The sequence below is a fragment of the Alternaria burnsii genome (genome assembly GCF_013036055.1).
Source record: "Alternaria burnsii strain CBS107.38 chromosome Unknown 693, whole genome shotgun sequence".
NCBI classification, from domain to species: domain Eukaryota; kingdom Fungi; phylum Ascomycota; class Dothideomycetes; order Pleosporales; family Pleosporaceae; genus Alternaria; species Alternaria burnsii.
The window spans coordinates 639962-653842 of record NW_024066117.1 but is presented as its reverse complement, the minus strand read 5'-3'; the positions used below and the strand labels follow the sequence as shown (position 1 = coordinate 653842).

General features: G+C 50.4%; 6 protein-coding genes across 6 annotated transcripts; 3 read left to right on the top strand and 3 right to left on the bottom strand.

Moving 5' to 3' along the window:
* Positions 1-132: 132 nt before the first annotated feature.
* Positions 133-1106, top strand: GT037_007861 (s-adenosyl-l-methionine-dependent methyltransferase; the record flags this gene model as incomplete). The annotated part of the gene is made up of 4 exons (XM_038932908.1): positions 133-197; positions 249-420; positions 472-702; positions 771-1106. The coding sequence occupies 4 exons, from the start codon at positions 133-135 to the stop codon at positions 1104-1106; spliced, it is 804 nt and encodes a 267-aa protein (XP_038784409.1).
* A 177-nt stretch (positions 1107-1283) lies between these two features.
* On the bottom strand, positions 1284-1872 carry GT037_007860 (uncharacterized protein; the record flags this gene model as incomplete). Its single annotated transcript, XM_038932907.1, has 2 exons — positions 1284-1369; positions 1434-1872. 2 exons carry the CDS (start codon positions 1870-1872, stop codon positions 1284-1286), a joined length of 525 nt encoding a protein of 174 aa, XP_038784408.1.
* Positions 1873-4271: 2399 nt separating this feature from the next.
* On the bottom strand, positions 4272-6017 carry GT037_007859 (orc2-domain-containing protein; the record flags this gene model as incomplete). Its single annotated transcript, XM_038932906.1, has 1 exon — positions 4272-6017. The coding sequence occupies one exon, from the start codon at positions 6015-6017 to the stop codon at positions 4272-4274; it is 1746 nt and encodes a 581-aa protein (XP_038784407.1).
* An 806-nt stretch (positions 6018-6823) lies between these two features.
* Positions 6824-7884, top strand: GT037_007858 (duf-domain-containing protein; the record flags this gene model as incomplete). The annotated part of the gene is made up of 3 exons (XM_038932905.1): positions 6824-7211; positions 7329-7637; positions 7688-7884. 3 exons carry the CDS (start codon positions 6824-6826, stop codon positions 7882-7884), a joined length of 894 nt encoding a protein of 297 aa, XP_038784406.1.
* A 555-nt stretch (positions 7885-8439) lies between these two features.
* On the bottom strand, positions 8440-9993 carry GT037_007857 (uncharacterized protein; the record flags this gene model as incomplete). Its single annotated transcript, XM_038932904.1, has 1 exon — positions 8440-9993. One exon carries the CDS (start codon positions 9991-9993, stop codon positions 8440-8442), a length of 1554 nt encoding a protein of 517 aa, XP_038784405.1.
* A 2191-nt stretch (positions 9994-12184) lies between these two features.
* Positions 12185-13726, top strand: GT037_007856 (phospho-2-dehydro-3-deoxyheptonate aldolase; the record flags this gene model as incomplete). The annotated part of the gene is made up of 4 exons (XM_038932903.1): positions 12185-12196; positions 12253-12603; positions 12661-12925; positions 12981-13726. 4 exons carry the CDS (start codon positions 12185-12187, stop codon positions 13724-13726), a joined length of 1374 nt encoding a protein of 457 aa, XP_038784404.1.
* Between the last annotated feature and the right edge of the window lie 155 nt (positions 13727-13881).

Genomic DNA, 13881 nt, shown 5'->3' with positions numbered 1-13881 from the left:
GTGCTGTCATCCAGTCAGGTCCAAGTGCCAGGTACCGAGTTAGCGCAGCGCACTGATCAACGGATCTCAAGTCTTACGGAAACGGTCTCACACTCTGCCGTCACATCCTGAATCCTTGCATCATTCCAGATCATGGCGTCCGAGGCCCGCTTCGTTGAGAACAGAACCCGTTTGGTTTCCCACTTTGATGAATACAAGTACCGAGCGCCACGTTCCGCCACTTCCGTAGCCATAGCTAACGGTTTCAGGACACGGGATGCGCAAGGCGACGGGTGGGCCAAACTATGGGAAAACAATGAGCAGGATCTGTGGGATCGAGGCCAGCCTTCGCCTGCATTGACTACATTTCTGGAAGAACATCCTTATCGTGAGACGCTGTTTCAAGACAAGACTAGACGACAATCGAAGGCCTTTGTACCCGTAGGTCTCTCTTGACGAGCAGGTCCACAAAAGAGGCTCATCATACACTAGGGCTGCGGGAAAGGACATGATGTGGCGCTCTTAGCACGCCATGGCTTCAAGACGTGGGGTCTCGAGATTTCTCAGGGAGCAGTGGATGTTGCAAATCAAAACGTAAAATCCTACCTGGAGCCTTCGGCTGGTCATCATGCTGACGTCGTGCTCGGCGACTTCTTCAAGAAGGATATCGAGGCCCATCTTGGGCCAGACTTCTATGGCTTCGATCTGATCTATGATTATACGGTAAGTTCCGAATGCCGGTCTTCGGCAGTTCGACGTACTCATGATGAGGGCTGATGGTCTCGATCCAGTTCCTGTGTGCCCTCCTTCCTGAGATGAGAAAAGACTGGGCTGAGCGCATGAAAAGTCTTTTGTCGCCAACTGGCGTCCTTGTATGCCTCGAGTTCCCTATGTGGAAGCCGTTGAAAGAGCAGGGCCCGCCTTGGGGTCTCAATGGCGTACACTGGAATCTTTTGGCTGAAGGTGCTGACGGTCTATTTGACGAATCCGGCAATCTCCCTGGAGGCGGCCAAGAAAAGGGCTCATTCGAAAGAGTCGTATACTGGAAGCCGCCAGTTTCGTTTAAGCAGAGCCGTGGTGAAGACATGCTCAGCGTATGGAAGTTAAAGCAGTGGGCCCCGACGTAATTGGGGCTTGTTGTCATGCTCCATCAACAACTTTCAGCAGCAAATTTCCACATGGTGACACTGTTCGCACACGAAGCCTAGAAGTCTTCCAATGTGACATTATGACGACCAATCAAGGTTCCATTGACATGGTAGCAATGCTAAACTCTTATAGTCTATCTAGTCCCGAGTACCATCTCACATTCCATCAGTCAGCATAGCCTCGACTATCTGCACATGCCGGTTTGCATTTGTTTCGCTCCACTCCGTCTCATAGTTCAGCCCTACATATATGGAAGTATTAAGTAAGTGTATGTCTCACGTGCATTCTGTACCATGGGAACTTACCATATGGCCAGAAATGCCCACCACCACAAGTAATCTTCGCATTCGCCCCATCAAAGCTTCTCAACAATGGTAGCGCTGTCTTCCAATCACCCGCTGCGCACTTCGTGTTGAAAGCCGCCGTCTGACCAACTCCCAACGTATGGGATATTTCGTGCATCGCTGTCCTTTCGGTCATGTAAGCGCGATCCGAGCCGAAGCGTAGGTCGCCGTTGTAATTTGCTTCGGCAGTAGGAACACCTGGTGCATATGCTACACGGATCGTTTTGTTGGCATCAGAGTACTTTTCATAGCGCGCAACGGCCTTGGTCATCGCGGCTTCGATCTTGGTGTATGCATCTCTTTGGTCAGCAGTGGGGTTGGAAGCTTTTGCCAAAGACCAAGTCAGGCGTGCAGATGCGCTGCAAGCATATGCCGCGACGAGAAGAAGAGAGAATTGCATGATGGTAGATGTGATTGTTCGTATCGACACAAGAGATGTGGTTGCTAGCTGTGGAAAGCTTGCATCTCGGGGAGTACTACGGTATGCCTATTGATATATCTCGATTTCTCTTTTGATTTGTCCCCACTACTGATTACCACTCACACCTCCTTTGTTGTAGTGGTTGTAATCAGGAGCGGCTATACAACCAGATTAGGGAGGCGGACATATGAGATGGCATGTGGGTCGAAGCGCAGAAATATTACTCCCATCCAGCAAACACTATCATTCGACCACGCATGATACCTTTCCATGGCGCACGGATGATGTTTAATGTACATTGGCTTGGTAGTGCGGTGTACAAGGGCTGAAACGATCAAGCGTCGGAGATTTGATTGTATATAGATGCCCTCCCCGCACTTCGGAAGATTTCCAAATCGGCAATGATAAACACCTGACGGTGCGCAAACACTAACCCGCCTGCCGGTGCTGACTCTGGCTGACCCAAACTTCAAGATATCACTATATCGTTTACTTCTTCGTATAGGTCTTCGAACCCTCTTCCACAATCAGCTTTCTCCTAATAGCGGCCATGATCTTGGGCGCTCTATGGGCAGATTATATGTGCGTACCAAACACTAGTCGTTATCCAGGAAGGACGAAGTCTTCACTGGCAAGAAAACATAATTGCTTTTATACGGGTACTCGCAAACACAGTTTCTTGTGAGGCATAGTTGTGCAAGGCTACAAACTTGTGAAGTCTGAACGATTGAGCCGAAATTTGGGCGGGCCAGGCCCATATATAGGTAGGATTTTACCATGATTATAGAGGAAGTGGTCCGAGTATCGGTTTACCATTCAGCGCTGACGTGGGAAGTTACGCATTACATGTAATCTCACTGCACTGAAATGCTATACAAGATCAGCTATACGGCAGGTTTGTCTACCTGGGTGCTGTTTTACTTGCTTCAAAACTCACGTCTCATAAATGTATATACGAAGTATCATCATAAATATACAAGAGAACATCTTCGTTACGCATGCCATGTGACTCCCTCACATACTTTTCCGATATCTGGTATGATGTAGCATTTCCCATTCACTAAACTCGCACTGGATATGCAGAGAACAACCCGAAGCAGTTGGTATGCAGGCATCGAAGAGCAGTGTAACTTCGTTCTTCAGAGTTGAGTCGTATCTTAAAGGATTGAGTGTGGTGTTTGTGGATTTCTAAGCTGGGTGGGGTCAGCCCGGCAAAGATCGACTCAGAGTTGACCAACTGCAAGGTGTTCTCGACCCCGCACGTGAGCCGATTGCAATTGCTAACCTCTACAATAAACAATAATTATATGTGTGATATTTTTTGTTGAGCTTCCATCAAACAACAACAGGTCGCTTAGCTCAGTTGGTTAGAGCGTGGTGCTAATAGGAACTCATTTCCTTGTTTACGCCAAGGTCGCGAGTTCGACCCTCGTAGTGACCATCACATTGATCTCTTTTTGCAAAAATTGTAAATCTCGTTATAAAGTTGTTGCAGCAGCCTTCCTTTTTGCCAGGTCACTCGGTCTAGAATGGGAAACATAAGACACACATACGGGAAGAAAAGGAAAGCTCGGCAAAGAGAGACAGAAGAAGCAGCTAAGAAATCTATATATCGAGCAGATAGTTAAGGTAAATACAGCACAATGTCCTTGATATAGTGTAGCAGTACCTTCTTCATTACTGTATACATCACTTTCCGAATGTCAGCTTTACCACAGTTGCAGACTTTAACTCACTCCTTGCATATCGACGCTTCGGCAGTTTGAATCTCAACAGTATAATGTCATCGCTCGAGGCTATATTTCTCGAAGTAATATAAGTGTGTTGTGTGGACTATCCAGGCATTGACTCTAGTCTTTTGGTAGGAAGCCTGGAGGATGTACCTAAGCACTGCTAATATTTTATAGCTCTTCTGCCATGTCCTGCCACTTCAAAAGTAGGAGATTGTAGTATCTCGTATCTTCAACTACAAGTCTTGTTCCGCCATGTATAGAGCGAGCGGACACAGTGTCTCATCTCCTTACTTCCATGTCTTGGCTACGTAGGTAGCTGGCCTCAAGTAAGATGATGATGTGGTACGCTTTTTCCATCCAGGCAGGCAGATCATAGAAGAAGAGATCTCACCAGCGACGCGGGCCGGTATGTTAGTCGTTTACTGAGCGGAGATATTCTGAAGGAAGACAATCAACATATGGAAAAGAACAACGTAACGAGGGCGGGAATGATAGCCGACACTCTGTGAAGAGAAATTGAAACGACGTGTCTTAGAGAGGAAAGTAAGGAAGCATATGGTACGAAGCAGAGACGAGAAATAAACATAGCAGAGAAAAGAGGAAGAAGAGAGTAAAGTATACAATTAGAGTCGACCCATAAACCGATCAAAATGCCTCTCCAGCGAGATCTTCTGCGAGACCTTCCAACTCTTCTTGTCTAAAAGGCACCCACAATCTCTCTGTACCCATAGCATCCTTCCTACTTTCAATCATCTGGTGATCGTGGAACTCCTTAAGCAGTGTCCTGAAGCTAACTTCACTTGTGCAAACGAATGCTTCGACAGCCTTGTGGTACAGCACACGGTACTCAACGCCTTGCGCAGACTCTGGAAGAACGTTCTTGGTTTTCTCCACTTTCTTGGACCTTGGCGTAGCAGTGATTTCGTCGTCTAGTTCCATATCACCACCCTCCATGAGTGACAGTGCTAGCTGCTCCATGACAAGGATACGGAACAGTTCTCGGGCTTGTTCTGGTAATGACCGCAAGACGAAGCCTACACCGTCTCTTCCGCCGACACGTCTACCGCTGCGTCCCAAGAGTTCATTCACAGTCTCAACCGTGTCTATCTCCGCGTCATAAGGGGCGAAGGTTGTTGCGTCGTGGAAAAGGAATTTGTATTGCGTTTTCATACCGACATCCCACAAGAGAGGGAAGTGGGGTGTATCGGCCGTGCACAGGAGGTTGATGGAGGGATGGGTAGCTAGACGGGCAAGCATGGAGGGTACTGGCGTCTTCCGGAGGTAGGGCGAGTCGATGGAGTTCAAGATGACGGGTACTGGATGCGACGGCGGGTTGCTTGTGAGATGCTCGAGAATAAAATCGAGTAGGAGTGCAGGTTGATTGGGCAACTTCAGTGCTGCTGGTACCACTGCTGATGCAATGGTCGACAACAGATCTTTGATTGTTGTACCAGCTGTGTATCCATTTATGACCACAATCTTCGGTGTCTTCTTCGTCCCTTTGTATGGCGCGGAATTTATAAGATGTCGATAGAGGCGTGCGGTGAATCGCTCCGTAATGATGCGCTTCGAACCGTAACCATAGAGACAGATGTTGAACCCTTCCTCCAGCTCGAAGATCCATTGGTCGTATGCACGGCCATGCAGTTCAAGTAGGAACTCTCTCTCGGATTGGTGACGGTCTTGGTAAGTTTGTATTGCTTGGAAGTATTCATCGTGGTTGAGTAGGCTCTGCGCAGAGAGGGTGTTGTTGGAGGTTTTGGTGCCGCCGGGACGGTTTTGCCAGAAGTACTCCTCATGCGGTGGCAGTTCAGTCGGAGGCGTAGGTGAGCGCTGCTTTCGCGGTCGTCCTACCTTTCCTGACCCCTTAGGTCGACCTCTTCCACGCTTTGAAGGTGTCTCTGGCACAGGCACCTCATCTTGTACTGTTCCCTCTTCACCTTGCTCAGTGTCGTCTGCGTCTTCCCCTAAGATATGTTCTGCAAGGTCTTCCTCCTCATCCAAGGCATCCTCGTCGCTCTCATCACCATTCAGTGTGCGCTCCAGTATCCGTCGGTTGCTTTTCCTTCGTGCGCTGCGATCGGCGTTGCGAACAATGGTGGGTGTGCCGTTTGGCGAGTCTCGTTTTGCGGACTTTGTAGGGGTTTCAAACACCAGTTTCCGGTTGGACTTGGGCGTCGCAGCGATTCCATTGATCAGGCCAGTTTTCTTCAAGATGGATCGTGGTGTCCCATGCTCGGCCAGATGTTGTGTTCTCCCCTTTCTGGACGGTGTCTGCGCCTCGGGCGGTTCTACCTCATCGGGGGCATCTTCTGCAAATCGTGCGCGTGACTTCTGCGGTGTCCCCTCATCAACGTCTTCTTCGTCGCGTCTGCGCTTTGTGCCGACCATGTTTTGTTCGTTGGGTGGATGTTTGGGCAGGATAGGGTGACGCGACTTGCGCGACTTGGGTCTTGGCGTGATGGTTGAGGCTCAACCTTAATTCTTATTTGCGAGAGACGACTGGGACCTGGCTTATTGCCACTGCACATTCATTGCTACTACATGTCTTGTTTGCCTATGCCTTTGCGAACTGCGTAGGATTTGATGTTCACTGTACAGAGTCATCGTGTTTGCGACAGGCGATAGCATAGGGGCGAGTTTACTACTACTGTTCGTTGCTAGTAGACTCGCGCTGACATGTGATCGTGGGCCCAGCAAGCGTCGTGCGGCGAGTGATGCCTGACTGAAGCCTGACTGGAGCCACCCGCCCGTCTTGCTTGAGAAGCTCACGACCACAGCATACATGCATCCAGACTTGGACGGGCTGCAAACTGTTGGTCCAGGCTACGTGCATGCGAGACACGAGATGGCTTGGAGGAGCTAGATTTGGTCATGCAGGATTATGTCAAGCAGCCTTACGAACTATGCTAGCGCAGTCGGAACCTGGTCCAGGAAGCTGAGCAGGATGTTCGCGGCCCGTTCGTAAGCGGATACCTGGTGCCTCCGGGCGTGGCAGTCACGCCGTGGTGCTATGTCAGACGTGACGAGACTGTGATTCATATGGCAAGGCAGATGACGGCTTCATGTGCGATACTCGAGGACATGTCTCAGAGCGTGAGACATGTCAGGCTGTGGCTGAGACGGGGTTACAAATAGCTGTAGGGCTCCACGGGATATGCATTCAACAGACGCTGATAGGCGTGGCTTAGGCGAAAATGGTGCCCAGCCAGGATTGTGCTTCTTTGATGATCTCACGCATGCCGGCCGCTCCTTCTCAATTTCCGTCGTCGTGTTCGTCCGTTCCTGCCCCGCACAACCCCAAATCTTCAGCTCCATACTTCTTGCTCCCGCGACAACTCCCGCAACAACGCCCCACTCACCGCCACGAGACTGCTATCGCGACTCCCGCACCGTCAACGTCGACAGCCTTCGAGCGCCTCGCCGCGACACGATCGCCTGCCAACGCCGCCCGGCGCATTACCCGGACTTCTGCCCACGCTTCGGGTTCCAGCACAGCACATGCCAGCATGGACACACGGAGGCGACCAGAGTACAACCTCGAGATCTTTGCGGATGCGGCGTGCGTCAAGGATGTCGTCAAGGGTGAGTCCCTTTTCCCCTTTCCAACCTGTCTGTTTTGAGCATCGGCGCGACTTTGTCACCCCACTACACGTCTCCCCGCCCGGATAGCGCCGTGGACCATAGTTGACCTTGCTCCAGCGATACTGCACACGATATTCTTCCACCGATACTTTACCTCCATCTCGCCCTTGACCCGCGACCTCCTCGACCTTACCCTTCCCGCCATCGACGATGTCGATCTTGAGACACTCATCGAACAGAAGACGTTTGCGCTAGTACGGGCGATAGACAGCACACACCAGCCGCGAGGAAGAGGGCAGATTGTCGTGCAGTTCTTTGAGAAGAAGCGGAAGAAGACGTCGTATTTCTTCAGCAAGGCAGACGAGGACGTCTGCTGGGAGCAGTGGACGCTGGACGTTACCCTCGCCCAGCCACGGACCGAGACTGGTACGCTTTCTTACACTCTCTGCAAAGCAAGCTACTGATTATGACAATAGATGTGCTAAAAGTCCGCCGTGCCATGACAAAGTCTCTAGAGAAAGCAGCGCATAAGATCATCGCCATCGTAAACCGAGAGAAGGACCACATTCCACCCATCACCACCACCGATGCCAACCCCTTTCCTTACCAGATCGTCGTCAACCCAAAATCTGTCAACGAGAACGACTGGAGGCCGCGCATCGGCCTTTTCTGAGACCTTTCACCGTGACGCTGAGTGTAGTAATAACCCCGACTGTATATACAATCCATGATGTTATGAGGAACAGAAGATTCAACACCGCTGGGGGTAGTAGTCGTCACTGCGTGTGACGCAAAAGAGACGGAAAAGTTCTGGATTCTTTGCAACAACCACTTGAGAGACCGACCGCGCTTTTCACCCCTCTTCACCGCCACCATTACCACTACCAAAAGCTCCGTTGTACAGTGTCCGCTACGTCGGGCAAACCCCCATACCTGAATTGCATTCTGAACCCGCGGATATCGGGATGTTTGCTAAGAATACGAGCCTTTGTCGCTCTTGATTGTTTAATTGCTGCTATAGCTACACAAGATACCCAATTCCCCAATAAGATTTTTCTCTACATAAACCTACACGCACCACACACTGTTGATTATGACGTGAACGTCTGGCTACAGAAGAGGTAGTAATACATGTCGCGAGAACCAGTTTAGGTTTAACAACCCTCTCGATAATCGGTCTCATAGCGACTTTGCCCAAATCATCATACCCAAGCCGATGTCTAAAACATTACGTATTGGTCTTCTCGTCCCAGTCAACCCACCGTTTCACAACCTCGTCCACCTTCTTGACCCCATCCTTGGTAGCCTCGACTTCGAACCATTCTTTATGCGTCTTACCACAAGCATCGCACTGCTTGATGACACGCTGGTCTGCAAGCTCGAGATGAATCAAGCGTTCTACACGATGCGCGTGCGGCACTTTCCTTGCGATATCGGTATTCGTACTTGATTGGCGTCGAGACTGTGCAGGCGAGGGCTGTGGAGAAGGCGTGGAAGAAGAGACGTAAGGGTAGTATCGTACGAGAGATAAACTGTATCCACATTGGCGGGTCCATTCGTTCATACGGCGGTGTACATTGTTTGCACGTCCGATCTTAAGGAGAATGGTGTCTTTTTCTGGTAAAGAGTCTGCCTCTCCGGATCGGGAACGAGCGGTATTGGATCGACGTCGTTGTCCGCCTTTGACCGAGTATTGTCGCATGACATCTGAGGTTCGTCGACCTTGATCTGGACGTGTTGGCGGTGCTAGCAGTGTGGACGCAGCTGAGGATGGGGCGGGACCAGCGGATTCGGGTGTGAGCCAAAAGATGTAGATGTAGCCTTCTTCGTCGTGGGGAGAAAGGGGCTTTGAGAGTTGTGCAAGTAGAGTGGAGGCGAGTTGTGGTGGTAATGTGTTTGGGATGTATCGGAGTAGCTTAGCTGTCTCCGATTCTTCTCTAGCTGTTCGGTTTACAGGTCGAGCAGGTTTCTCCCCTAGTGGTTTGCGAGCAGGTGGCTCATTGATTGGCCGAGACGAAGACGGTGGTCGCGATGATGATGGCGGCCTGGAGCTTTGTGCGCTTTGTCTTCGATGATCTTGTCGTACTCGAGGTGGTGGTTGAGGTATTTGTTCCGTAGGTGCCTCTTGTCCTTCATGATCCGCGATTGGCTTTTCGTCCGTCCTCCTCTTATGCCGCACGACTTCAGCGTAGTCGTCGTCCGCAGAGCCGCAGCACAATGACGCCCAAAAACTCTGCTTCTTCCTTTGTGATGGTGGTTTCGACGGACGATGATCCCGACGCTTCCTCTCCGCCATAACATCACTCGGCACAGACATCAACGGGCCTTCCACGTTATCCCAAGTAGCTGGCCGGTTGATGCGCCGTGGCGGACGGGACCCAGATGTTCTCCTTCCTTGTGTGCTCTTCTTCTTCTGGCGTGTAGTGGCTTCATCCGGCTCTCCAAAATCAAGGACACCCAGTCGTTCAACAAGTGTGTCGATACTGTTCCTCTCTTTCAGCGGGTATAGTTGAGTTGCCGGTCCGCTTGTTGCTTGTGCGGCCAGTTGCTCCGCCTGGTCTTTATGTTGCCAGCAAAAGTAGGCCGCAGCGCCAATCTCGTCGTCGTCGCTACCATCGCTGAGAACAGATACTACGGCTATGACACCATCGTCTTCAGATACTTTTGCATCGATTGGACGTCTACACGGTCGCCCAGATTTAGTAATGCCTTTGCATGTTGTCGCTGGATTGCGCGAATCCGAGCGAGGGATGAGCGATTCCGGTGTTGTTCCTGTGAACATGTTGGTGTATCTGCAGTGGAGTTGCAATCAATGGGACTAGAGTCAAAGATGAGCTGCTAATATAACGCTCAGACTATGCTTGTATAAATCACTCGCAGCAACCTTCACAGCCTCACCGCCACGTGAAGGGTAGGGTACTTGTGAACCTGGTGCCGATGGCAGTGAACCTCGACTACGAGGACTGGGACTACGAATGCGGTGTGCCAGCGCATTATGAGCCAGGCAGACATCGCCTCGAAGTGGGCGCGTAGCTGAAAAGAGATGGCGGGTCTCGAAAACGCGAGGTGGGCACGTGGCGGTGCATGTGGCGCAGCGAGCAAAAAGAGTCAGGCGTGGCACAGGGTGCACGGATCAGGATACCAAAATTCTTCTTGCTCCTCCAACCTACTTTAACCACGATCGTCCACAAGACCCACGAACGAAAAAAAAAGACCCTACGCAAGCTGCATCGGCCGGGAATCGAACCCGGGGCTAGCCGAAACTGTCCTATGATGGATGGCAACGGCTAATTTTACCACTAAACCACCGATGCGAGGTTTGGAACCGACGAACTGTTGATTGTTCGATGGAGGTTTCGCTGTAACATTCATAATATATTACTAGGATCAATCTTTCTCGGGATGAAAGAGGCAATTAATTCTATAGGTTTTCGCAGTCGGGTACAAGCTGCAGTAGGCTGGAATTGGACAAAATCAGGATTCTCCGACTCGCGTAACGTTCTAGATCAAACATTAGATTCCCTCCTGCATTTAGCAGTAGTTTTTATGTGTCTTTTACATCTTGCTAGGGTTATTCTGGAGAAATCCAGACTACTGTACGTGCCAAATAGGGCGAGATTCTGAATGCCAAACTGTATTCATCCCGTCAAGTTGTTGGGTATGCTTGGAGTATGTCGCATTGTTGAACTGTCCACACCAATCTGGCGATATATACCTAGGTACGCTTGAGAGTACTCTGAGCCAGAACATTGCGGACCACTAGAAGCAAGAAGTTTCCAATATCGAACACAAGACCCAGGTAGCGAGCTGAACTAGTTGTGTGAAGCCTTGTCTGTCATGTAGGCTGTTGGAGGGCGCTGAGACTTGTACCTGGCCAAGTTGTTCTTGGGTTGAAGTATCCAATGTCGAAGCACTAGCATTCTCTGCGATTCTGCAACTCATCCATCTACACAATAAACGGTTGCGTCGATATGACAGTGATGTGAACGAATATCGGGGCTTGTGCATGTCTTCCGCTTGGATACGCCAGACCGTAGTAGCGGCTAGTATGCATCAAATATGAGCATGTGGCGTTGCTCACCAGGACAACCCGTTGCCACTCCTAAGAGCTTGGCTATTCATCTGCAGTCATGCGCTGTAAGCCTTGCAGTGGTGCCATTTCGAGAAGTCGATTACTCGAATAGAAACCCGATGCTCCCAATCTGTCAAGGTAGGGTCCGCGGTTAATAGTGTCTACCAGCAGAAGCCTGTTTTTGGATCAGCCACGCACAATTGCAGTCGCGTATTTCGCCTGTGGTTTATTCGTTTAGGTTTGCCAACCAGTGGGGACGTGTTTGTAGTGCAAACACATTCATTCCCGCAGTTAGCAACTTTTGATCAATCGTTTCGCCTGAAGTTTGAATTGAAACATTAACAACACAATGGATTGCGATGATTTCGGCATGACGTTTCTGCAGACAAACTCTAAGATGAACGGTTGGTAGACAGGTTACCGGGACATAGTCCCCTCTGGCGTGGCCTGGACTGACTATCGGAGCCCGCCCCGATACTAGCGCGCCACATTATCGCGGCAGATCCCAGCTACGATCACGATCCGTCGCTCTTTTCAGACAACTATGATGCTACGTTAGCCACATTTTTACCGCTTTTGGTTCAACGTTGACCCAACACCAAAACTTACCAGTATACCTTAGGCGTAGCAGGCATGGTAGTTTGGGATCCAGACGTGCGGCCGTCGCGTCAACGGCTGAAGCATGACGACACTTTGCTTTGACCATTCGAGTAGCTGTCAGGTGTAGAGCCAGAAGCCGACTATTCTGGTAATCATGTGTGTTGATATTCTCGTGGATAACCAAGTGGATAATGTTTTCTGTTTACTGTCTTCCCCATCTTCCTCGGTGAAACGATTATTTTCCTTCTTGACCTGAACGTTTATCTTCCCGTCACCCCTGGCTCGGAGCCACATCATCGCAATGAATATCAACGTACGTTTCGAATGCTGGGGTATCAGCATGGAAGACAATACTAATATTTGTGACAGGATCCTGTCCAAGGGAAAGCCTTTGCGCTTCCCTTCACGAAGGCTGCCAACCCAAATGCCAACCTCACCGATTCAGATCTTCGCATGCCTTTCATAAGCCGCGTCCCAGACAACATTCGAAACCATTTCATTGCCATGTGCGGAGAGTTTGTTGGCACGGTCCTTTTCCTATACTTTGCATTATCCGGCGCACAAGTCGCAAATAGTATACCTTCATCCGGAGGTCAGACAGTAGCGGAAGCAGGGAGCAACCCTCAGCAACTGCAGTACATCGCACTATGCTTTGGCTTCTCACTTGCTGTCAATGCTTGGGTTTTCTTCAGAATCAGTGGTGGCTTGTTCAATCCAGCCGTAAGTGATGCTGTCCCACTGCACTCTTAGTCGAGTAGATTTACTGATGCCATAAAGGTCACATTCGGAATGTGCCTGATTGGTGCCCTCCCCTGGGTTCGTGGTGGCCTTCTGTTCGTCACTCAAATTCTTGGTGGTATGGCTGCGGCTGGCCTGGTCCAGTGCATGTTTCCTGGTGACCTTAACGTTCGGACTACTCTTGGTGGAGGCACCAGCATTACGCAGGGTCTCTTCATTGAGATGTTTCTTACTGCCCAGTTGGTATTCACCATCTTTATGTTGGCAGCTGAGAAGCACAAGGGTACTTTCATCGCACCAGTGGGTACGTAATCATTAGACCTAGTCTAGTACGACGCTCATGCTAACATCTTAAACAGGTATTGGTCTTGCACTGTTCGTCACAGAGTTGTCCGGAGTGTACTTTACGGGTGGCTCACTGAACCCCGCACGCTCATTCGGACCTGCTGTCGTTAACCTTGAGTTCGCACCCTACCATTGGATCTATTGGCTTGGACCCATCCTTGGATCAGTCATTGCGGCGGGCTTTTACAAGTTCATCAAAATTCTTGAATATGAGACGGCCAACCCAGGTCAGGACATGGACCACGCTGCCAAGATCGAGAAGAAGAAGAATCTGTTGCTTGCTGCTGGTATCAACGAGTACGATGCCCACGTGGTCGCTACAGAGCTCACTGAGAAGGCCGCTGTTGCTGAGTCTGGCGGTCCGGACGGTGGCATCGTTGCTAATGGTCAGGGTCGACGTAGTCAAGAGATTAGCCCTGGCATGTACGGTACACAATTCCGTTCCAACTCTGACATTAGCGACAAGCGCGGCTCCGGGAGCTCGCAATCGGGGATTGTACAGCCCCAGCGTCCAATGGCTGTGACTACAGGTAGTCAGGTTGGGAGGTTTAGTTACCTGGGTAGCCGTGGTGCCGTACCTGGTAACTCTGCACAAGTCCACGCCTTGAGAGCGGAAACGAGGCAGGAAAGCCCCGCTATGACGACGAACGATGAGCTTTACGCTCCTCTACAACATGGCGCTGACGTACCTCTGGGGGGTGCTGTTCTGGAGGCCGAACCTAGACAGAGGGTCAACAGGACACCGTCTAGCTTCGCATGATGAGCGAATGTACAAAGAGATACCTCCATACCACTTGGCATGTCGATGCATCCTGTTTTTATTTAGCGCTTTCTGTATATAACAAGTCAGTTCCATTATCCATTGAAAGGTCGCCAATTGCACGAGTGATTTCACACAACCACGTTCTCATGTCT